This window comes from Bubalus kerabau, chromosome 23 (genome assembly GCF_029407905.1).
Source record: "Bubalus kerabau isolate K-KA32 ecotype Philippines breed swamp buffalo chromosome 23, PCC_UOA_SB_1v2, whole genome shotgun sequence".
Taxonomy (NCBI): domain Eukaryota; kingdom Metazoa; phylum Chordata; class Mammalia; order Artiodactyla; family Bovidae; genus Bubalus; species Bubalus kerabau.
The window spans coordinates 23,742,048-23,768,125 of record NC_073646.1 but is presented as its reverse complement, the minus strand read 5'-3'; the positions used below and the strand labels follow the sequence as shown (position 1 = coordinate 23,768,125).

Genomic DNA, 26,078 nt, shown 5'->3' with positions numbered 1-26,078 from the left:
GAGAGAGAAATTAATACTTCTATAAATTTTCTGTGAACAGTGACTCTAAATGTTGTTTATTCCTTTATGGATTGAGTTATCATTACAATTATTATTAGTAGACAATTGATTGACATACCCCAACTATACTGCACATGTTGATAATGATTAAACATAAAAAATAAAATTTTATAAGAAATATATCTTTTAATGAGATGGATAGAGTGAGTTTTGCTTATTTATTCAATGAGTTCATATATCCCAAGATGACTCTAGCTTATTTTTGTAAGACAGGGCTCAGCACCAACTCAATTTCTATTTTTCATTTTTACAGTAGGCAAGGAGAGAACTTTCACAAAAACAAATAGAAGGAGGTTTCTATAGCAATGCTACACATTTTTTCAAACACCTTTTGAGTTATATGCCGAAAATAACCTATTCCTTAAAAAAACTTCTTTCAAATCTATTGCTTTAAAAAAAAAAGTTCAAAGCATGCTAAGCTATTGTATCCCCCTTCAATTTGGTTGAGAGCGAAGAATCCTTCAAATCTAAAAAAGGACTTGTTTGATACTTGGTCAGTATTATTTACTTTCTCAGTGCCAGCCAGTACCAGTATTTCTTTGTTCTCCCCTCTCCCAGGTTTTAATTCCCAGAGCAAAACAGCAGCACAGATGTGAGATGGGGCAGAAGGATGCTCTTTGGCGAAGTGGGAGGGTATGGAGAAAGGGAGCAGGTTGCACAAAGTGAGGCCCTGGATATGGATTCCCTTAAAACAGTGTTTCTCAACCATTGTTTTCCATGATCTCCCCTCTGCAGAGACTTATGGGGAGGGAGGAGGGAGGAGGGTTCAGGATGGGGAACACATGTATACCTGTGGCGGATTCATTGTGATATATGGCAAAACCAATACAATATTGTAAAGTTAAAAAATAAAATAAATAATATATTAAAAAAATTATTACCCATTAAGCACTAATACCACAGGTAATATCTCATATCTGTTTGTGACCCCATGGACTGTAGTCTTCCAGGCTCCTCTGTCCACAGAATTCTCAGCCAAAATACTGGAGTGGGTGGTCGTGCCCTGCTCAGGTCTCCTGTGTTGCAGGTGGATTCTTTACCGTCTGAGCCACTGAAGAAGCCCACTAATGCCACAGATAATATTTCATATCTGTTTACATACTGTGGTTCTTTGGAGGGCTAATAACCACCCTAAACCTGGGCTTCCCTGATGGCTCAGTAGTAAAGAATCTGCCTGCCAATGCAGGAGATTCAGGTTCAATCCGTGGGTCGGGAAGATCCCTTGGAGGAGGAAATGGCAACCCACTCCAGTATTCTTGCCTGGAGAATTCCAAGGACAGAGGAGCCTGGCAGGCTACAGTCTACAGGGTTGCAAAAAGTTGGACAACCCTCACCCTAAGCAATTTTTGCTCCCGTGGGGGCAATATCACCTCCGTTGAGAATGGATGCCTTAAAAGTACACCGTGAGCACCCTGGGACATCTCCGTGACCTCCCAAAGGAAACATTTGCCGCTGGGCAGCACACAGCCGGTCTCTTCTAAATGGTCCCACATTACAGTCAGGGGCTCTCTTCTCTCTCTCTTTCATCACCCCGCCCCCCAACCCCTGCCTCCAGGGCCCACTCACCTGGCACATCCTCAGATGTCAGCTCACACATCTCTCTCTCTCCCCCCGGAGCACCCTCCTGGACTTGCCACAGGGTACTGAGATAGCCAAGTTTTTTGTTGATGGGGAGGTGGGGAACACTGATGGCTGGTGCTCTGTGAGTGCAGACAGCATGCCTGCCATGTCCATCATTAGATCTTAATTCATGGCACACAGCTTGACACAGAACAAGCATTTGTGAAGTGAGAAATGGAGTGTTTCCTATAAACAAAGGATGTCCCAGTCATCAGCGATTGTGGCCACCATGGACGGTGAGCTGGTGAGCCCTGAGGGAACTCGGGAAGGAAGAAACACCTGCCATCTAGCAGCCATCAGACTGCAGCCACTTCTTGGAGCAGTTTCTCAGAGCTATCTGAAATAGTGTCTCCCAGGATACAGTGCTCATTTTTCCCCAAATAAAACTCGCAACTCTTAGCTTGCAAATTTTTTTCAACAGCAGGAAACATTCAACCAATACTTTGCCTTCTCCTCCCAACCTGCACCCCCACCTGTAAGGGTTAGCTACTGTGGGGTAACAAACTATCCCCAAACATAGTGGCTTAAGACAAGAACCAGGCACTTAGCTCACAATTCTGCAAGATGGCTGGGCAGTTCAGGTCAGGGCTCCCTTGACCTTCTGTGGTCAGCTAGTGAGCTGCCTGAGGCCTGGGTCTGGGGAGGGCCTCATCCATACAGCTCATTTCAGCTCCACGTGATCGTCTCATCCAACAGACCCGCCCCACCCAGGCTTATTTTCATTGTGGTCACCACGTGGTTCCCAAGAACAGTGAGAGAAGGTGAACCCGAATTCACAAGCAACCTGTCAAGTTGCTCATGTTTTCAGTTTTTTTGACCATGCCATGTGACAGACACATGGGATCTTTATTTCCCCACCAAGGATCGAACCTGCACCTCTAGCATTGGGAGCACAGAGTCTTAACCACTGGACCACCAGGGGATTCCCCACTCACCTTTTCTTATCACCGTATTGGCCAAAGCAAATCATGTGGCCGCTCCTGATGCAAGGAGTGGAGACAGAGACTCTAGAAGTCTTTAAGGCCATTCTTTGCAATCTACTGCGCTTCACCAGGATCAACATCAAAGCTGCCTTTGTGACGCCTTTTCTAGTGGGTTTACTGTAATGTTCCATTTAGCATCATTTCACCAAGGCCCTGCTCCCTGGTTCCCACTCCTCAAGAACCAACCCCATCTCTCCCTTCCATAATAGGTTCCCTCTCCTTATATCTCTAAATTATCTTTCTTCTGGTGTCAGGAAGCCATGATCCACCCTCGGGTTTCAGACCCCAGCACTCAAACTCACCCACAGTAAGGATACAACGGGTGGGTAAGACCAGAACAATGGGCCCTCCCTGCGTTCGCAAGGCTCTGCCTGGTCATTTAATGACTCACTTATCACTGAGTTCAGCAAGTTCTATTGGCAGACAGTGCACAATGATTTCCCCAGCACTGGGCTTAGCAAGCTCTTGGATCTTGTTCCCCGACTCCCTGCCTCTCCTCCCAGAGGTTCAGTGGGTCTGGCCTTGAGAGGTACCCCCATGCAAACAGCACTTGGAATACTGCAAGAGTTGCTGCCATTGAAGTCATTGCTTTTCTCTTGTGCTGATCTTCAGATTGACAAGCTGTGAAACAACACGTATTATGAACCACAGTCATAACCTACTGGGGTGTCCATCATTGGTGATAGGTCCTGAGGCCCCAACATCTGAATCTCAAATATTTTCATAGAGGGGTTAAAAATCAAATGTGCAATAAAGGTATGATTGCATCATCGTGCGAAGACATGATGGCAATCTTGAGTCACTTGAGTACTTGAGCAGTGCAATTATTGTGTTTTATTTGTTCACTTGCTCTACTGTTTCTTAGTGCCTCCTACAGAGAATGTGCTTGATAAATGAATGAGTAAATTGCGGAATGAGTAAAAATGATGACAAGTTCACACAAGGACCATAAAGGCAAAAGCATAGGATGCTGTTACAGCCCCAGGGGATATTTACACAGGGTGATGGGGAGGTGATGTTTAACCTCAGCTTTAAGGGCGAAGGCTGACTCAGGAAAAGGAACAGCAGGTGCAAAGGCCAGCAGAGGCAAAGGGTCATGATGTGAGGTCTTGAGTGTTATGATCCCTACTCATCTTGTGTGAATCTTATAGGATTTAAGATAGTAAATTTAATTTAAGCTAGTTAACTAGTTCAAAAGGGAGTCACGGGGCTTCCCTAGTGGTCCAGTGGTTAAGAATCTGCCTGCAAATGCAGGGGATATGTGTTCAGTCCCTGGTCTGGGAAGATTCCACATGCCATGGAGTAACTAAGCCTGTGTGCCGCAACTACTGAAGCCAGAGCTCCCTAGAGCCTGTGCTCTGCAATGAGAAGCCCACATCACAATGAAGAGGAGCCCCTGATCTCCACAACTAGAGGAAGCCCTCGTGCAGCAGTGAAGACCCAGAGCATCCATATATAAAACTTCTAATTATCTTGTTTAAAAAATGGAGTCACAGTGGCCAATGTGAACATCCACGTTAGTTGTTTTGAAACATCCGCAGTAGGAGTGTGAAGAGTCCTAGAGGAACAGACTAAGAGCGTTACCTTAGGAATGTGATGCGCAGTGTACCTCACTGGAACAGAGGGCCAAGATCTCCTCCCCTGGAGGAACTTGACTCCTCTGAGAGAGGTCACTGAGCCGAGTGACTTGCAGCCACTTTGCTGGAGGACCCGACTCTCTGCTCTGGGAGACCTTCCAGATGGAAGCTGCCCGACTCCGTTGGAGCAGAAGGTGACCTCCCACCCACACCTACTGTGACTTATTGCCGGTTGGGAGACAGCTGAGATGACTTCTTTCAGGACTTCTTGGAGTGGTCTGCTACCCCTTTTCCCTACCTTAAACCTGTGTTGTGTGCCATAAACCAAGTGATTCATGAACCGAATATTGGCTGTTTCTTACATCTCCAGCCCCCTGACTGCGGGGCCCTGTGGCAAACAGTTTGGTAGGTTGGCACAGCTGGGAGGAGGTCGTGGTTAGGGCAGAGAGGCACAGAGGAGGTGGGGGAGCTGAGGAGGGATGCCAACTCTTGGGTCTCATAGGCCACAGGATGGAGCTGGATTTCATACCAAGAGGAGGAAGTGAAGTGAAGTCACTCAGTCATGTCCGACTCTTTGTGACCCCATGGACTGTAGCCTACCAGGCTCCTCTATCTATGGGATTTTCCAGGCAAGAGTACTGGAGTGGGCTGCCATTTCCTTCTCCCACCAAGAGGAGGAAGTGGGGCTTAAAGGAGGATTTTTAAGGAGGGTGTGGAATAGTTCATTTGATATTGGAAGTAGCAACCTTGGAATGAAGCTCTGCCTCTGGAGTAGCCTCACTTTCCTATGAAGACCTCTGCCCTCCACTGGGCTGGCCCTGATAAGCATTTTCATCTGGACCACTCAGTCAATTTGACCTCCCAGTTTTCGTCAAAGGTTCCGACCTCAAACTTACTATCATGGAATCTCGTATAAAGTATCCAGCTTTGAGACATTATTTTAGCACATCAGTTCTGTGGGCCTTTCCTTTTCCCCAGGTTTTCTAGATCCTACTCTTGTATGCACTACAGCATCCCAGAGCTATGTACTTGGACTGTGCTGCTTTGGTCCAGAGTAATTTCACTTCTGTCATCAGCTTCCATCAAGGGAACCTGAAGCAGCAGCTGCAAAGCCAGGCCCCACACATCCCCAGATCCCACTGATGATGCTCTGGAGAAGCGTCCTGGGTCTCTGTGCAGGAAGATGTGTGCCTCTCTAGAGCATGGAGCTGGCTGTGGTTTTATGGAAGCAGAATCATATTTCAATCCTGAGGACTTTGGGGGAGCCAAATTTGTAGCCCACTTCCAAGACCTGTGTGAGACAATAAAACATGCACATCTCTGGGCCTTTTTTGCCCCCTCTAAACTCACGTTCCAGCTGCCCAAGGGCTTTCTAGGTAAAGAATCCGCCTGCCAAGGCAGGAGATATGGGCTCGATCCCTGGGTGGGGAAGATCCCCTGGAGGAGGAAATGACAACTCACTCCAGTATTCTTGACTGGGAAATCCCATTGACAGAGGAGTCTGGTGGGCTACAGCCCATGGGGTTGCAAAGAATCAGACATGACTGAGCGACTGAGCACACATCTCTCTCCTCTCCAGCTCCGCCAAGGCATTTATTTTTGCCTTTTGTGTTAATGTAGTTTTATTAGTCACCTCAATTCCTTTTGTGGCATAAGGGGGAATATAAAAAAGTAAAGCAGAATAAAATTATATATCCTGCCTATGACAGGCACTTTATTCATGACCCTCCACACTTTCCTCTCCTCCCCTTCAAAAAAATAAAAGTAAAAAACTCTAAGATGAAAATATAGTTTGACTCTGCTTTGGACTTCATAAATTTTCTGATATTATGCAAACATATTCTCTGTGCAGGAGAGCAAACACAATCAAAATGACTCCACATCGGGTGGCTGATCACCTAAAAGCTTTAGTTTCTTTCTCTTTTGCCCATCTTGCATTACAAAAGCCAGAAAGTAAGACATTTTATTTCCCAGCCCCTCTTGCAATTGGACCCAGTTTTAGGGTTGCCAGATAGCAAAAATTATTAATATTTTTATTTATATAAAATAACAAAATAACTGGGGATACCCAGTTAAATTTGGATTTCCCATGGGACATACTTACACTGAAAACAAAAATCTGTGTTTACGAAAATTTAACTGGCTAATCTGTATCTCATTTGGCAATCCTACTCAGTTCTTATCATAAGGTATAGATGAAAGTTATGTTTGAGCACATTTGGGGACCACTTTATTCTGTTGGCACAGATGGTAAAAGCGTCTGTCTACAATTCGGGAGACCTGGGTTCGATCCCTGGGTGGGAAGATCCCCTGGAGAAGGAAATGGCAATCCGCTCCAGTACTATTGCCTGGGAAATCCCATGGACAGAGGAGCCTGGTAGGCTACAGTCCATGGGGTCGCAAAGAGTCGGACACGACTGAGCGACTTCACTTTCACTTTCTTCTGGATAAAAAGAGACTACTAAAGAAAAGACTTATCTTTCCTGCCATGAATGCAATTGTGATGCCTGACACTCTCGCAGCTACTTTATCATTATAAGGCAACATCAAAAAATTAAAGCCAACGTGCTCAGCAAGACAGAGCACAGAGAGCAAACCCAGGTCCTTGATGGTATTCTCCAATCAATATCACTGAAAGCATCCTAGATACCCACTGGTGGTGCTGTCTTTTGGGTTTGTTTAAGTGTATCTGGTGTATAATGCTGTGTTAATTTCAGGTATATGGCAAAGTGACTTAGTTATAAACATATATTACTTATAAATATTATATATAAATATACTGTTATATATTTTTGCAGATTCTTTCCATTTATTATAAGATACTGAATATAGTTCCCTGTGCTAGAGACTAATAATAGGTTTATTTTATATATATAGTAGTGTGTTTCCGTTAATCCCAAGCTATCTATGCCCTCCCCGCTCATTCTCCTTTGACAACCATAAGTTTGTTTTCTATGTCTGTGAGTCTACTTCTATTTTATAAATAAGTTCATTTGTTTCATTTTTTAGATGACACATGCAAGTGATATCACACAGTGTCTGTCTTTCCCTATCCAACTTCCTTAGTATGCTGATCTCTGGCTCCATCCATGTTGCTGCAAGTGGCATTATTTCATTATTTTTTAAGGCTGAATAATATTTCACTATGTGTATATACATCTTTTTAAATATAGTTTTAAAAAAACTTTTAGCTACCTCGAGCAACAGATGGAATCTTTGTTCCCCAACCAGGGATGGAACTCGTGTCCCTTGCATTGGAGATGCAAAGCCTTAACCACTGGACCTCCAAGGAAGGTCCTATGCCATACCTTCTTTATCCATTCATCAGTCAATGGATATTTAGGTTGCTTCCTTGTTTCCTTGTCTTGGCTATTGCAAATAGTGCTGCTATGTACACTGAAGTGCCATGTATCTTTTTGAATTAGTTTTCACCTTTTCTGGATACATGCCCAGGAGTGGGATTGCTGGATCATATGGTAACTTAGTCATGGTGTTTTCTTAACATTATTTCTGCTAAATATTCAAAATCCTCACTAAAATTTCTGCAGAAAAAGATCACTCTTCATTAATGGCACATAGGGCAGCCCCCAAATGGGAAATAAGCGAATGTAATAAATGTGAAAAATTTATCAGAAATAAGGAAATGATGAGGCATCAGGGCAGCCATGGGGGAATATTCTATGCTATCTGGGGCAAGGGGAGAAGGGATATATATATATATAATGCAGCAGTCAAAAGCACAAGTTCCAGAGCCAACCTGCCTGGTTTCAGATTCAGTTCCATCATTTATTGGCAGTGACAATATTTCAAGGAGAGAGGTGGTCGCCCACATCAGATGCTACTGAGAAGTTGAGACAGCCAAGGACTGAGAAAGGGTCCCTGGATGTGATGGTTTCAACGTCGCTGATGTCCTTCCCAAGAGCAGCTTCAGTTAAGCAGTGTGTGCAGAAAGGATTAGAGGTTTTAGATGAGTGGGTGGGAGAACAGGAGAGGCAGGGAGTGACTGTAAATCCTAGGTGAAATCAGTTCCAAGCTCCAACTCAAACACTAAAACCACACTTTGGAATGCATGTCTTGGTTGTGAGAAGTACGGGGGTGGGGGTGTGGGAGGGCATGAAAGGGGACTCCTGGCGAGATCCTCTAAAGTGCTGGGTCAACCATTCCCTCTTGCAGTGCTGCTCAACGTCAGTATTTCCAAATGTATCACTTTCGCCATCTCTGCTGCATTCATTTTTAAAATGAGATTTATTTTTATTTAAGGGATATTTTATAACACAACCATCAACAGTAATGGTGTATCCTTAGCTTCGAACAGAATGTAATCCATTAAAAAATGTAAGGAAAAACAGAAATATAATTGAAGCCAAGCAAAGTTTTGAAAACTTCAGCCAAATGCTACTGCTGCCACAGTTGGTGAAGTGCTATAACACTCTGACCTTCACTTATGATCAAAACCAAAACCGATGCTGAGGAGGAGGTGAGGAGGAAGAGGGGTGGGTTGGGAGTTTGAGGTTGGCAGACACAAACTGTTATATATAGACTAGATAAAAAACAAGGTCCCACTGTATAGTACAGGGAACTAGATCCGATTGTAATGAACCATAATGGAAAAGAAAATAGAAAAGAATGTATACATATGTATAACTCAATCACTTTGCTGTACAACAGACGTTAATACAACATTGTAAGTCAACTGTACTTCACTTAAAAAACAAGACCAAAACATTAGGAACAATGCTAACATGTTAGGGCAAACACACACAAAAATGAAACAAGTTATAAAAAAGTACGTTCCCTGACCACTGATAATGTGCTATGAACGCTTTCCATTCCATTCCTTATCTTTTAAAAATAATGGACTTGATTCCCCAGATGGATTCACCACCCATTAATGGCTAGTACATGGTTTCAAAAACAATGAATTAGTAAATATGACATTAGTGTTGAAGACCCAGCAGTACCAGCCTGCGAACTTTTTCTTGAACTAATTCTTAAGATCTGAAAGGTAAGTGAAAAGCAAGTAACTTTCTCACTGGGTTCACGCTGTATCACCACCGACTCCCGCCCACAAGCCCACTGTTGTGTAGTGGGATGCAGGTCACACTCTAGGAACACTGATTTCTGATTCTGCAACCTCTAGGAGAGGACGGTTGGGGGGCTGCCTTGCTGCCATTCTGCATACTCAGGTCCAAGTTCACAGCTCACTCACATAACCAAGAATGTTATCAGGCATGGACAGGCCTTACGATTCTGAATCTCCAGGGATCCTTTAATCTGTACTAGTATTGTATATGTATTAATTTCTTACTGCTGCTATAACAAATGACCACAGACTCACTGGCTTACAACAATACAACTTTATTCTCTTCTTTTCCTGGGAGTAAGAAATCTGAAATTAGTTTCACTGGGCTGAAGTCCAGGTGTTGGCAAGACTGGTTCCTTCTAGACGCTCTGAGATATTCTCTTGCCCTTTTCAGCATCCAGTGGCCACTTATATTCCTCAACTTTCGCCCTTCCCTCATCTTCAAAGTATATCACTCCGGTCTCTGCTTGTGGCGTCACACCGCCTGTTCCTCTGACTCTGCCCTCCCTTCTTCCCTTAAAAGGAAGGACTCTTGTGATTACATCTGGCCCACCTGGATGCTCCCACCTCAAGATCCTTAACTTAATCACATCTGCAAAGCCCCTTTTGCCATACAAGGTAACATACTCTCAGCTGGGGGGATTGGGAAGGGACGTTTTAGAGGGTCATCATTCAACCTGCCACAGTGACCAAGGTGAAGGAGGACTTGAGCAGGCAAGGGCAGAAACGGGAGCAGAGACGCGCTCCAACCTCTGGTCAAGATGCCACACCTAAGAGCACACGGGAGTAAATCCCACAACGGATGCAGGAGCTGAGTCTGACTCACGGGCAGTGGGCCAAGGCCGAGGTCAGGCTGAGGATCTTTGGTTCCAGCTGACAAAGAGGGGAACCACAGTCCCCCCAGGGGAGCAAAGGATAAACAGCAGAGGACCAACACACCGGCAACTGGCAACGGAGATTTATTTAAACTGTTAGCCAACAGGAACAGGAACTTGTACAACCACCCCAGTAAACGAGGCTTCTTGGAGAGTGGGGGAGAATGGCAGCCGGGGCTTCCCCACCACTCAGGAAACTTGGGAGACTCAACTCCGGAAAAGTCGCTGGCTTCAGCTCTGGCTCAGCACGAGTCTTGAACAGATCAATAAGTTATTTCCTTCAAACCTGAGGGGAGGAAACGCACAGATGCTGAGAAGGGGCTGTCACAGGCTGAGGCCGAGAAAACAGTCAGAGGTGGAAGAATGTGAGCCTGGGGCCCCAGGTCCATGGGGACCGGCTCTGGGGCGGCGGCTGCACATTCAATTACTGCACCCGGGCCTCCTGGTTGTGTAAGATAAGATTCCACAAGGAAACAGGAGGCTGGATGAGACAGTGTTTACCGGTGGTTTAAAAGGGATTAAGAAATGTTACAGTGGTTTATGGGCTCTCCAGTAAAACCCACAAGTCCATTCTTTAAATGCTGAACTTTTTTTTTTTTCTGAATTAATACCTTTCATTCAGACAACTTGTTTAACGAGTTCATTCTTGAGTGTTCTGCTTTTTACCTTAAATACATTTGAAAATTACTATTGCCCCATTTTGGGTGAGAAAGAAGTCAAAGGGTTACTGACTAGCCTTAGCAATTTTTTTCACCCTTTTGTCTTTGAATCAAATTCAGTAATAAAAAAGACTGGTGTAGGCAATTTATTTCTTCACATATCTAGTAATTTTTTAATCAAATACTAACCAGTCCATCCTAAAGGAAATCAGTCCTGAATACTCATTGGAAGGACGGATACTGGAGCTAAAACTCCAATCCTTTGGCCACCTGATGTGAAAGACTGACTCATTGGAAAGGACCCTGATGCTGGGAGAGACTGAGGGTAGGAGGAGAGGGGGATAACAGAGTGTGAGACGGTTGGATGGCATCACCGACTCGATGGACATGGGTTTCAGCAACTTCTAGGAGTTGCTGATGGACAGGGAAGCCTGGCCTGCTGTGGTCCACGGGGTCACAAAGAGTTGGACACAACTGAGTGACTGAACTAAACTGAACACGGTGGGTGGTAAGCTGGGGAGACTCTGAATTCTGATATCTTCCTCTGAAGAGTGTTGAATTTTGTTTTAGCAGGTGATTTTATTATTGGAGAATCATTCTGATTTTCCAGAGTCTTGGCTGTAGGTTTGTTTAGTATCAATCTGTTCGGATTTTGACCTACAGCCTATTCTTTAGGAACCTGGTCTTTTAAATGTTGAACTTTGAGCAAACACAGACAGTTTCTCCTCTACACACATACAAGTTAAGTACAGTAAGTCCCTTACAACGAATGAGTTCCGTTCCATTCCATTCCAAGAGTGCATTAGCAAGTCCAATTTGTTCATAAGTACAACGAAGTTAGCCTCCATACCCAACTAACACAATTGGCTACATAGTACTGTACTGTGATAGGTTTATAATACTTTTCACACAAATAATACATAAACAAACATACAAAGTAAACATTTTTAATCTCACAGTACAGTACCTCGAAAAGTACAGTAGTACAGTACCCAGCTCAGCATAGAGGGGCTGGCATTGAGTGAAGAGGCAAGAAGAGTAACTGCCAGAAGGGGGCAGGGAAGTGGGAGGCTGGGCTGTCAGCAATAGGAGACGGAGGAAAGCTGCGGGGTCACTCACACCTGACACTGACGGAACACACGTTCGCATCTTTAAAAGCTCGCAGCTTGAAGGTTCGTATGTAAGTGATTTACTATACAGATACCACAGGTAGCCAGGTGAGAAGTGGGGAAAAGAAGCCCCTTACATAGAAAAGCTCAATGCATCATTACTTGACAGAATCTAGAATTAATTCTATACTATTACAAGTCACCTATATTTTTTAAAAGTGTAAGAAAATTAAGTAAATGCAGACAGAGCTTCATGACAGAATATTTATAAAGCCATGAAAATTATGCTCATGCAGAGTTTTTAGTAGCAAGGGGAAATGCTTATGTTATAATATTAAGCTTAAAAAGATCCAGAATCAAGGTTACATAGATAAATTAAACCCCCCTAAAAACAAATCAACAGCTAGAAAAAGAAAAGAAGGGAAAAGCTGCCAGAGGTTATCTCTGAGTGATGGGCATATGGGTGATTTTTTTTTCTTTGCCATACTTTTTTTTAGAAGTTTCCAAAGTCTCTGCTTAAAATTATACTGTTTTCAAAAATGGGGGAAAACAGCAGTACAAAAACACAGTAATAAATGATTTTTTAAATAAAAAATAAATGGATTTTGTGGACAGAACTGCCCAGCTGGGTAAATTTATAAACTGTTGGAAAGATAAGCCCAAGAGGATGATTAACAACCTGGAATTTTCACACAGGAGACAGGCCTTGACTCCAAGCTCTTTGTTTTATATTCACTACTTGCCTACGGCAGTATGTCTGACAGAGCTATAGGAAGTCTGAGGGCACTTTAACAGCAAAGGCCAGAACTGGGATCTAAAACTATCTCCACTGGGCTGGAGAGGCGCCCAGGGGAAGCATGGTCAGCACGGGGCAGCTGTAAAGGAGGAACTGGGTTAAGATCAAGGCAGCAAGGCACTGAGACAAGGCTCCGGGCTTTGTCCCCATGGCCTGACTCTTCCAAGCCAGGGGAATTCACCTCCAATATAAAAGAAGATGAGAGAGAGAAATTCAACCCACAGCTGCAGGGGTGTTAGACAGAAACAATGACCTGTGTGTTTTAACATCCAGCAAACCTGGTTACAAGCAGATCAAAAAGCTGAACACTGGATCCTTTCATTAAGATGATTACAAGACTCAAGGTCTCTTACCATCCAGTTGAGGAAATTCCACAAACAGCCCTAAAGGGCTGTTGGTTGGTTTTCATACATGTGGTTTATTTAAGCAGTTCTCCTGGGTTTTGTGCTATAAAATCAGAGGATATAACTGCTGATTCTCTATGTTCACAGATCCATGTATACGAGCCCTAGTTCCTCCTGGGCAGAAAATTCCCATTGAGCGTTACGTTCTCCAGAGACAAAAAATTCCCTAGAAAAATTCCAATCAATATAAGTGAAGTTACCTACCTAGTTCGCTTCCTCCTTTGGTGGCCCAGCAAAGGCAGTAATGCTGCATGAGCTGTTCAAGAAGCTCCCTTTCATCCAGGAATTCAAGGGCCTCTATTCTGTGGAATGAAAAGACAACAGTACCAATGTATCCAATTAAAAATGAAGGCCGTGACGCATACTGCCGGGCGTGGAAACGCATTCAGGATAGACTATGCGAAAAGAAGCGGGCTACAGAATAGTACGTATGGCGTGGGACCATTTTAGCTATTTTTGAAAAGAAGAAAAAAAACCTCCATAAGCAAAGTCAAAAGTGACAGATGACAAACTAGAAGAGAATGTCTGTAATACAAATGGCAAGGGGGTAGATTTCCTTGTTATATAAACGAGCTGTTACACTTCAGTAAGAAAGAACACTTTTTAAAACTTATTTAAAAGATGGGTAAAAGACCAGATCACTGGCAAGGAAAAAAACAAGGGCTTTTCAATCTCATTTATGTGAAAAGAAACGTAAATTAAACCAGGACTCCTGCCGTGTCCTGCCTGCTGCACCCGGTGGCGTTCTGCTCCAAGACATTGCTTCAGATGTCATGGACTGCGCTTCGGAACCACTGGCAAAGAAGATCTTTAAAGGAGTTTTAGGAGTGGAACCTGTGGGCACTTCTGGTGTGTGTTTTTTGTTTCAAAAGATGAACACAAGCCAAGATTTTAGGCAAACGATGAGCAAGAAATTTCCCTTCACCTTGGAAGTTTACTGCAAACCCACTGAACATTCAGGATGGAATGTATGGAGTCAGAAAGCAAGATGAAAGAGTATGGTTAATGGCGAAAATTAGGAGTCCGATTATCTATCAAGGTTTGGTCTATTTCATAGGATCGGGCAAGATTAAAACTCCAAAGTTGACATAGATGGATTTTAGAATATTTAAGGTTAAATGTAAATTCTAATTAAGCTGGAGATTTTGTTCTTCAGACTAACTGTGAAGAAATTGATGAGGGTTTCTTTTATTACATTATAAACGGAGTTTTGTTTACTACTCAAAATAAAGTGGTTCTCCTTAAAAAAGTGTTGTGCACCTGAAACGAACATTGTCTGTCAATTATATCTCAGTTTGAAAAACTGCTGTCGTTAGCATATATCCACACATCAATATAAACACCAGGCACCACTAAACAGGATATGGTGACCTGAACATCTTGACATGCAGAGATAATTATAAGCTATTGTTAAGCTTTTGAAAGGATGGTGGTTTACAGGCAAATACATGTATCAATCTACTGATTCAAAAAATACAAATCTATAGGTTGATAAATATTTATATACACATAGAAAAAGAATATACTCCAATTTATTCACAGCACACAACTGCTCTATACTTCATGAACTTTACTTGAAAATTGTTTTAGAACAACAAGCACGTATTTCTTTTATAATGAGGGGGAAAGTTCACTTAAAAATCCATAAGCAGACTGCCCCCCACCCCCCTTAGGACCCCTCGGGCAACGTGACTTTCCTCCTTTTCCAAAACACAGGGATTGTGCAAGATTTCCACTGCAGAGGTGTAACTGTTTATTTTGACTAAAATAATGTTTGGGCATAAACCTTATCTTGGCTAATAGCTAATGAGTTACTCTCAAGGAGCTAGCAATGTTTAATCTATGTTAGCAGCAGTTAACTTGTGTCAAAATAGGTCTAGTTTGGGGTTGGGTTTTTTTTTTTTTTTTTAAAAAAAACATGAAAAGGTATGGACAATGATGCCTTTCATTCACAGTTATTTGCCATGGAGCGGACTCTTGTCAGTCCCGTACCTGATCCTTTCGGCATGAGGCAACCTGCTGTACACTTCCATCATGTCGATGGCTGACGCCGACTCCCACCCGCTGGACAGGAGCCGTTCTCTCTAAAACGCGGGGCGGAGAGAAGGGAGACGACAGGAGCTGTCACACGACCCGAGGCGCTCTTTGCACACACAGCTTCCCTCGGAGGGCTCCTCTTTAAAAAGCCCATTCTGGACCCTCTCATCTGTCTTTTCATTTCCCCATATTCTCTACTCAACAGGTACTGTTACAATGGGGGCACCCTAAAGTATAATATTTAAAGAGAAATAAAGGAAGAAACTATTCTATACAAGTATCAGCTTTTTAAAGGGCCCTGGTGGTAATGACACAAGCCATGTAAAAACTAAGCCATTTAAAAGGCAGTAGGGGTAGGAAAGTGCCTCTTCACCAAAAAATTTCTAAATTTTGGGGGAACGATTACAGTTTGCAAGAATTTAAGTCAAGTACAAAGTGGGAATCATGTCTGGATCCTGATTCAAATACACCAACCGTGAACAATTTTTTAGACGACTGGTAAAAGCCGAGTATGAATTGGGTGGGTGTCAGCTGCTATGAAGGAGCATGTCCACTTGTCAGATGTGATCATGGTATTATCATTATCCTGGGCAGAGGAAGGTCCTTACTGGTAGGAGATTCACACTGAAGTACTTACGAGGGAAATGAAACAGTGTCTGGGATTTGCCTTAAATATTCCAACGATGTGCTCAGACACTCAGTCATGTCTGACTCTTTGTGACCCCATGGACTGTAGCCCGCCAGGCTTCTCTGTCCATGGGATTATCCAGGCAAGAACACTGGAGTGGGCTGCCATTTCCTCCTCCAGGGTATCTTTCTGACCCAGCGATTGAACACACATCTACTCGTGAATCCTGAACTGCCGGGAGATTCTTTACCCCTGAGCCACCTTTCCAATGACACCACCAATGAAAATTTGGGGGAAGGGGTAACAATATGGCAATGACAAAATATTATTAATTATTGAAGTTGGCTGGTGGGACATAGGTGTTCGCTTTAATTATTCCCTCTACTCTTATGTTGTTTGAAAAACAGCATAATAAAAAAGTAAAGTAACAGGAGACAGGAAATGTAAACTTGTATTTTCCATGCCAAGATGGTAGCACAGGGCTTGGATCTCCCCCACACGATGAACCAGTGGCTGCCCGCAGGCAGGCACTCCGGAAGGACCCTCACGTTCTCCCATCTGCGTAGGAAGGAAGCCCTTTCTCGGTTGGCCAGGGTACAAGAGGACACCCGGGCCTCTGCCCTCTGACCTGCGACTCCAGCGACTTGCAAGTCTCCACTCCGGCCAGGTCACACTGTCGTCTCCGCAGGTTCTCGATCATGATCTGCCCAAACCGGTCACCCATGTTTACCTGGGAAGGGAGGGGAGGCTGGGCACTACTGCAGGGTCTCTCTGCTTCTTAAAACATGCAAAACAAAATAACCACATCCTGTCGCTAAGCGGTCAAGGCTGGTAATACCCAGCGCAGGTCACGGAGCCCCAGGTGCAATGCTGATGGAGTACAGCCCTCGAGAGGCACCTGGGCAGTGTTCACGCATTGCCAACACTCAGCCTGGGACCAGGTAACTCCACCCCCAGGAGCCTATCTCACAGGTAGACTTGCGTCTGTATGCGAAAATGCAAGAACATTTACTGCAGCACTGTGTATGACAGAAAGGATCTGGAAAGAACTTAAATACCCATTGCTTGGGGTTAAATAACTTCTGGCAGGTTTATACAATGAAATATCATATAGCCATGAAAACATAAAAAGCAGGCAGACAGACAGATATGAGATGGCCCCTAAGACAAACTCTTGAAAAGTAATTTACAAAGGAATGTGTATAGTATGCCTCCATCTATCTTTAGGGGGGAAAAAAAATCTCTCTTCACATTTATATATGCACAGGAAAATTCTAGAATACAGCAAGGTTGCTTCCCAGGTTAGAGGCCAAAGTCTGCGATAGAGGAGAGACTTTTCTTTGTTTACCCTTTAAACTACATGACTTTTTTTTTTTTATTTTGCATGTGGCATTACTTTCTGAATAAAGAAGAAAGGCAATGCCAAAGAATGTTCAGACTACAACTGCACTCATTTCACATTCTAGCAAGGTAATGCTCAATATCCTTCAAGCTAGGCTTCAACAGTATGTAAACCAAGAACTTTCAGATGTATTTCAAAACAGGATTTAGAAAAGGCAGAGGAACCAGACATCAAATTTCCAATATCCGTTGGATCACAGAAAAAGCAAGGGAATTCCAGAAAAACATCTACTTCTGCTTCACTGACTATGCTAAAGACTTGAACTGTGAGGATCACAACAAACTGTGGAAAATTCTTAAAGAGATGGGAATACCAGACCACCTTACCTACTTCTGAATTTTAAAAAAAAATGGTTTAAAAAACATCATGTACATATGTGTGCAAAATGGCTGATGCATGTCAATGTATGGCAAAAACCACTACAATTTTGTACAGTAATTAGCCTCCAATTAAAATAAATAAATAAAAACCATCATGTATATATGTGTGCAAAACAAAATATTATGCACATTAATGTAGCACACACACTGGTACTTTGTCATATATAAGGTATCAAAACTTCAGCACTTTAACAATATATGAAGTGATTCCCCAATCCTCTGCACGTCAAGAACCAATGTTACTCTTTTTTGGGGAGGATGCATAGGGCTTATGTGGCAGTAATGATATGATTGCTGACTATTCATTCAGAATAGAAGCATATTTATGAGCACAAACTCCTTCATTGTATTGCCTCGGTTTGAATATTGGCTTGATATTTAATAGCTGTGAGCAAGATACCTAATCCCTTGGTTCAAACCCTTACCTGTAAAATCAGGATAGTACTAGTACCTACCTTGTGGGCTGTTGTAATGATCAAACAGGTTAATACATATGAAACTCAAAGAAAAGCGCCGGCTATATAATAATCAAATTCTAAGAATCTGAAATCATTATTACTGAAATAATCATCATCCATGTTGTTTTGTCATTTAACTATTAATTAAATAACAACATAAGACATATGAGCAATTGACGAACGTAAGGCTAATGATTCTGTACTTGTCAGGAAATAAATGAATTAAAAGTTGATTATTCACAAAATGAAGGTGGTGGGCAGGGTTTAAGCCCTTTGAGGGACGGCTGTGGTCAACATGCTAAAAACTAGTACAATCTCAGCCCTGCACCAAAGTGACAGGGTCTCTGGCCAAAATTTATTTAACCCCTTATCTCTCACGTGATGTTGAATAAAAGAACACACAAATGAAACACTGCACATGTGAAATGTGTGGAAACGTGGGAAATGAAATTCCTTCTTCCCAGGTATGGTGTCCCGAAAACAGAGACAGGTCGCCAGGATTTATCCACGTTGATAGTACAGACTGACGAGGCCAGCAGCCATTATATTCATTTACCAGGTCAAAAGACTACGTCTGCGGCTTCCCTGGTGGTTCAGTGGTTAAGAATCCACTTTGCAGTGAAGGGGATGCCAGTTCCAACCCTGGTCCGGGAAGATCCCACATGCCTTGGAGCAACTAAGCCCATGAGCCGCAACTACTGAAGCCCGTGTGCCCTAGAGCCCACGCTCCACAAAAGAAGCCACTGCAACGAGAGGTCTGAGCACCACAATTTGAGAGTAGTTCCCACTCTGCAGCCAGACAAAGCCCACGTGCAGCAACAAAGACCCACTGCAGTCAAAAATAAATACATAAATATTTAAATATTTTTTAAAAAAAAAAGACTGAATCTGAGGAATGCTTCCAATTAAAGAGAGGAAAAGAAGAAAAATCAACCAACCAAGAACCACCTATACTAGAACCTGGGCTGGGTGGGGGGATGGGGAAGACAGGAGACCAAGGTCCAGCCCCAGACCTGTTTGTAGCAATGAGACATGGTGCAAGGCCCTGCACTGCCCTTATCTGTAATAACATTTGAAAATAAAAAGCAGTAAAAAAAAAAAAAACAAAATAAATTCAATAAAGCTAAACTAAAATAAACAATAAAAGTAGCTAACATGTATTGGCACTGCTTATCATCAGTCCACTGCTGTTCAACATCTCAGGAGTTCCCATAATAATCCAGAGAGGCAAGTCTTCTTTTTTTAATGAATGCACTTGCCAAATTTAGTCTGGATTATTTAGACCTGAGAGGCAGGTATTCTTATATAACCCTGGGGCTCCGAGAGATCCAAATAATAACTGAGTTAACAGCTTACTTAATGTTGTCAATGCTTGTGCACCTGTTAACTCGTTTATGAACTATGAGGTTGGGGGACTATTATCCTCATTTTTCAGATGAGGAAACAGGCACAGAGAGGTCAAGTAACTTGTCCAGATCACGGAGCTAGGCAGTCTGTCTCCACAGCATGGACTCCCAACCACAGAGCAATTCTGCTGCAGGTCATACAGACCCAAGATGAATTATTCCAAAACACCAAAACATAACCTTTCAGGCACCAGATGAGAACAGCGAGCCACAGGCCAGACTCAGTGATTTTAGAAATTAGGAAAGTGAAGTGAATTCTCCAGGAATTCAGTCCTTGGAATTCTCCAGGCCAGAATACTGGAGTGGGTAGCCTTTCTCTTCTTTAATGGATCTTCCCAACCCAGGGATTGAACTCAGGTCTCCCGCACTGCAGGAGCTGTGAGCTCATTGAAAGAGCTCAGCTCAGCTCATTCCAGCTGAGCCACAGGAAATGTTACAGTAAAATCCTAGATTTCTAATCTCGAAAAACTGGGAGTTCAGGCAACTCTAGGCTCACTCCACATGGTAACAACTGACTGGCACTGAAAAGTGGGCATCCGTGAAATGGGACGCGGGTGTCCCAGGTCACCACAGGCCCCACTACTTCACAATGTGTGACACCCGGCCAGCTTCTTGCATTTGCATCACTATCTGCCTCTGAAGGCATGTGAGTTTGCTACCCCTACCCTGATGACAGCCAAAATTCCCTCCATCAAGATCAATGACTTTATAGTAAACACAGTGATAAAGTAAGAACACAAAAAGCTTCCTTAAAGGCCAAGATGGAAGTTCCAGAAACTCTAGATAAAAATTTGCAGGCACTCTTGAACTCAAAAATACTAGGTTTAGGGCAGTCATTAGGAATCCACCCTGGAATGCAAGAGACACTGATTCAATCCCTATTCCGGGAAGATCCCACATGCCGCCTGGCAACTAAGCCCACGTGCCACGACTACTGTGCCCTTGCTCTCGAGCCCGTGCTCTGCAGCAAGAGAAGCCACCATCACAAGCCCTGGAACCCTAACTAAAGAGTAGTCCCTGCCGGCTGCTACCAGAGAAAGCCCCATATGCAGCAACGAAGACCCAGTTCAACCAAAAAAAAATTAAATAAATAAACCTCAAGAAAAGAAAAGAATACTAGGTTTGCTGGAACTGATTAACAAAGGAGCTACAGAGGCAGAAGGAAAATAATAAGGGACCCTGTGTACGAGACAGCAAAAGAGACACTGATGTATAGAACAGTCTTATGGACTCTGTGGGAGAGGGAGAGGGTGGGAAGATTTGGGAGAATGGCATTGAAACATGTAAAATATCATGTATGAAACGAGTTGCCAGTCCAGGTTCAATGCACGATACTGGATGCTTGGGGCTGGTGCACTGGGACGACCCAGAGGGATGGTATGGGGAGGGAGGAGGGAGGAGGGTTCAGGATGGGGAACACATGTATACCTGTGGCGGATTCATTTTGATATTTGGCAAAACTAATACAATTATGTAAAGTTTAAAAATAAAATAAAATTTAAAAAAAAAAAAAAAAAGAAAGAAAATAATAAGGGAAAGCATATTCCAAGGGTGCTCAAGAGAGAGAAAGCCACCCCTGGAGTCCTGCACAGAATGTGGATTTCTTGAGCTTCCTCTTACCTGTTCGTAGTTTATGAACATGGCAGCCTCAAAACTGTTGGCGGCCCACTTGAGGAGGTTTGCAGACTGCTCCGGAGTCATGTACACCAGCACACATTCAGCTATCAGGAGGGTCGGCAATCTTAAGGGAAGGAAAAAAGGCACATAAATATGTTTTCATCCAGATGGGACTCTAAATGCACTCATGTTGTAGTTCATACCCCAGTGCTTTCAGTTTTCATATTAACAATCAATGTAACACGACTCTAAGTTTTACAATGCAAAAAGGTGAGCGATCAGCAATCACTTTTGTTTTGCAGTTGAAAATGCAGACTATAAAAATGGCTACACGTTCTTCCTAACTGTACATCCACACTGTGGCACGGTGCAGGCAGAGTCTCCCACTCAGAAGGCAGAGTTTATTTCCCTCCCCCTGGAATCTGGGTGAGTCGTGTAACCTGCTTTGGAATAGCAACAAACGTGATACCAGCAGAAGCTTGGAAATGACCTGGACGCTGGCACTTGCTCTCTTGCTGTACTTGGAAACCTGAAACCACTGTGGAAATGAACCCAAGCTAGCTTGCCCTAGGAGAGGAGGTCCTGTGGTTGAGAATGACGCAACTCCACTGACCAATCTGTTCTCACACATGGACGAACCCCAAAGGACATGAGCGAAACCTGGCCCCTAGCAGATGAACCACCCAGCTAAGCCCAGGCCAGGTAAAGCAGGCTATTTGGGAATTTTTTGTATGATTTTTGCAACTTCTTTGTAGACTTGAATCATTTAAAAAATGAAGTTAAACATATTTACAATATATTTTGTAAAAGGTAGCTATTAGCAACATTAGAAAGAGGATTAACACTTTTCAAAATATAACTGAAAGAAAAGCAGACAAGACAGCCCATAAAGGAAAACAGAGAACACAAATGAAACCACAGGGAAGAATATGTAATCTGAATACTTGTTACACAAATTTTTTTTTCATCTGTTTCATAGATCTCCAAAGTGAGGCAAACTTCCTACGAAGATCTGGTCTGATTTATACATGATTACTTTCATGACCTACCAGCACATTTTCCAAACAGCTGGCTATACAGCTGCAGCTGTACTCAGAGTCAGATGCAGCTGACTCAGGGGCCTACTGTGTGCCGATTTCTGCTCAACTGTTTTCACATGTGCTACCTGATCTTCAAAACCATCGTGTGAAATAGTTTTTATCCCAGTTCATAAATGAAGATACTAAGGCTCAAAGAGATTAAAAAAACAAAACCCCAAAACCCTCCCTCTATTAAACAACTAGTAAGCAGAAGTAAGCTTCTTGGCATGAAAGTTATGACAAACCCAGACAGTGTGTTGAAAAGCAGAGCCATTACTCTGCTGATAAAGGTCTGTATAATTAAGGCTATGGTCTTCCCAGTAGTCACAAACGGTTGTGAGAGTTGGACCATAAAGAAGGCAGAACGCCAAAGAACTGATGCCTTCAAACTGTTCAGTTCAGTTCAGTCACTCAGTCATGTCTGACTCTTTGCGACCCCATGGACTGCAGCACACCAGGCTTCCCTGTCCATCAGCAACTCCCGGAGCTTACTCAAAACTCATGTCCATCAAATCGGTGATGTCATCCAACCATCTCATCCTCTGTCATCCCCTTCTCTTCCCACCTTCAATCTTTCCCAGCATCAGGGTATTTTTAAATGAGTTAGTTCTTCACATCAGGTGGCCAAAATATTGGAATTTCAGCTTCAGCATCAGTCCTTCCAATGAATAGTCATGACTGATTTCCTTTAGGATGGACTGGTTGGATCTCCTTGCAGTCCAAGGGACTCTCAAGAGTCTTCTCCAACACCACAGTTCAAAAACATCAATTCTTTGGTGCTCAGTTTGCTTTATAGTCCAACTCTCACATCCATACATGACCACTGGAAAAACCATAGCTTTGACTACATGGACCTCTGCTGGCAAAGTAATGTCTCTGCTTTTTAATGTGCTGTCTAGGTTGGTCATAGCTTTTCTTCCAAGGAATAAGCATCTTTTAATTTCATGGCTGCAGTCACCATCTGCAGTGATTTTGGAGCCCCCCAAAATAAAATCTCTCACTGTTTCCATTGTTTCCCCATCTATTTGACATGAAGTGATAGGACCGGATGCCATGATCTTAGTTTTCTGAATGTTCAGTTTTAAGCCAACTTTTTCATTCTCCTCTTTCTCTTTCATCAAGAGGCTCTTTAGTTCTTCTTCACTTTCTGCCATAAGGGTGGTGTCATCTGCATATCTGAGGTTATTGATATTTCTTCTGGCAATCTTGATTCCAGCTTGTGCTTCATCCAGACCCACATTTTGGATGATGTACTCTGCATATAAGTTAAATAAGCAGGGTGACAATATACAGCCTTGACATACTCCTTTCCCGATTTAGAACCAGTCTGTTGTTCCATGTCCAGTTCTAACTCTTGCTTCCTGACCTGCATACAGATCTCTCAGAAGGCAGGTAAGGTGGCCTGGTATTCCCATCTCTTTAAGAATTTTCCACAATCTGTTGTAATCCACACAGTCAAAGGCTTTGGCGTAGTTAATAAAGCAGAAGTAGATGTTTTTTTGGAACTCTCTTGCTTTTTTGATGATCCAACAGATGTTGGCAATTTGATCTCTGGTTCCTCTGCCTTTTCTAAATTCAGCTTGAACATCTGGAAGTTCACAGTTCACATACTGCTGAAGCCTGGCATGGAGAATTTTGAGCGTTATTTTGCTAGTGTGTGAGATGAGTACAATTGTGCAGTAGTTTGAGCATTCTTTGGCATTGCCTTTCTTTGGGATTGGAATGAAAACTGACCTTTTCCAGTCCTGTGGCCACTGCTGAGTTTTCCAAACTTGCTGGCATATTGAGTGCAGCATCACTTTCACAGCATCATCTTTTAGGATTTGAAATAGCTCAACTGGAATTCCATCACCTCTACTAGCTTTGTTTGTAGTGATGCCTCCTAAGCCCCACTTGACTTTGCATTCCAGGATGTCTGGCTCTAGGTGAGTGATCACACCATTGTGCTTATGTGGGTCACGAAGATCTTTTTTGTATAGTTCCTCTGTGTATTCTTGCCACCTCTTCTTAGTATCTTCTGCTTCTGTTAGGTCCATACCATTTCTGTCCTTTATTGTGCCCATCTTAGCATGAAATGTTCCCCTGGTATCTCTAATTTCCTTGAAGAAATCTCTAGTCTTTTCCATTCTATTGCTTTCCTATATTTCTTTGAACTGATCACTGAGGAAGGCTCTCTTATCTTTTCTCGCTATTCTTTGGAACTCTGCATTCAAATGGGTATATCTTTTCTTTTCTCCTTTGCCTTTAGCTTCTCTTCTTTTCTCAGCTATCTGTTAGGCCTCCTCAGACAACCATTTTGCCTTTTTGGATTTCTTTTTCTTGGGGATGGTCTTGATCACTGACTCCTGTACAATGTCATGAACCTCTGACCATAGTTCTTCAGGCACTCTATCAGATCTAATCCTTTGAATCTTTTTGTCATTTCCACTGTATAATCGTAAGTGGAAGCTAGAAAAAACTCCTGGAAGTCCCCTGGACAACAAGGAGATCAAACCAGTCAATCTTAAGGGAAATCAACCCTGAATATTTGTTGGAAGGACTGATGCTGAAGCTGAAACTCCAGTATTTTGGTCATCTGATGCAAACAGCTGCCTCACTGGAAAAGTCCCTGATGCTGGGAAAGACTGAGGGAAGAAGAGGAGGGTGTCAGAGGATGAGAGGGCCGGATGCCATCACTGTTGCAATGGACGTGACCTTGGGCAAACTTCAGGAGATGCTGAGGGACAGAGAAGCTTTGCGTGCTACAGCCCATGGCGTCACAAAGAGTCAGACTCGACTGGGTGACTGAACAATAACAACATGCAGAAGTAAAATAGGAATCCAGGGTAAGATTCCAAGACTTGTGTTCTCTTCATTCTGAGTGGGCTCCAGGCCCACTGGTATCAGCTTTAGCTAATCTCCTGCTGACCTCCACAAACCCACATGCTCCCAAGAAATCCAGCAACACACCCTTGAGAGTCAAGACCTTCCTTCTGCTAAAAGAATACACACTACTTGCTCAGCATCACTAATTTCATTAGAGAAATGAAAATCAAAACGACAGTGAGGTATCACCTCATGCTAGTCAGAATGGCCCTCATTCAAAAGTCTACAAATAACAAATGCTGGAGGGGTTTGGAACCCTCCTGCACCATTGGTGGGAACGTAAGTTGGTGTACCCACTATGGAAAACAGTATGGAGGTTTCTCATAAAATTAAAAATAGAATTACCATATGATCCAGCAATCCCTCTCCTAGACATATATCTGGACAAAACTACAATTCAAAAAGATATAGGCACTCCTATGGGCAAAGCAGCACTAGTCACAAAAGCCAAGATGTGGAAGCAACCTAAATGTCCACCGACAGAGGAACAGATGAAGATGTGGTGTATATACACAATAAAATACTACTCAGTCATAGAAAAGAGTGAAACAGTGACATCTGCATCAGGACTGATGCAACTAGACATTATCACACTAAGTGCAGCCATCTGCATCAGGACTGATGCAACTAGAGATTATCACACTAAGTGCAGCAAGTCTGAAGAGAAAGGCAAATCCATATGGTATCACTTATATGTGGAACTTAAAACATGGCACAAATGAACCTATCTACGAAACAGAAAGACTCACAGACACAGAGGTCAAAGCTGTGGTTGCCAAGGGTGGAGGGGCAGGGGCGAAGGAGGAATGGACTGCAAGTCTGGGATTAGCAGACGTAAACAAGTATATACAGAATGGATACTCAACAAGGTCCCACTGTATAGCACAGGGAACTATACTCAATATCCTGGGATAAATCATAATGCAAAAGAATATAACTAAGAACATAAATGTGTGTATAACTGAGTCAATGTGCTGTACAGCAAAAACTAACAACACTGTTTCTCAACTATACTTCAATTAAAAAATATAAATTTAAGA

General features: G+C 43.0%; 1 protein-coding gene across 1 annotated transcript in view; it reads right to left on the bottom strand.

The window, feature by feature from the left end:
* Positions 1–10,266: 10,266 nt before the first annotated feature.
* LCMT1 (leucine carboxyl methyltransferase 1) overlaps positions 10,267–26,078 on the bottom strand; it is a 70,003-nt gene continuing 54,191 nt past the window's right edge. Inside the window, exons 7-11 of the mRNA XM_055562388.1 lie at positions 21,098–21,218; positions 16,460–16,561; positions 15,159–15,250; positions 13,371–13,468; positions 10,267–10,484 (exon numbers count right to left, since the gene is read on the bottom strand). Of these exons, the coding sequence (XP_055418363.1) occupies positions 10,462–10,484; positions 13,371–13,468; positions 15,159–15,250; positions 16,460–16,561; positions 21,098–21,218 (436 nt within the window). The 3' untranslated portion in view covers positions 10,267–10,461. The remainder of the gene's footprint in view (positions 10,485–13,370; positions 13,469–15,158; positions 15,251–16,459; positions 16,562–21,097; positions 21,219–26,078) is intronic.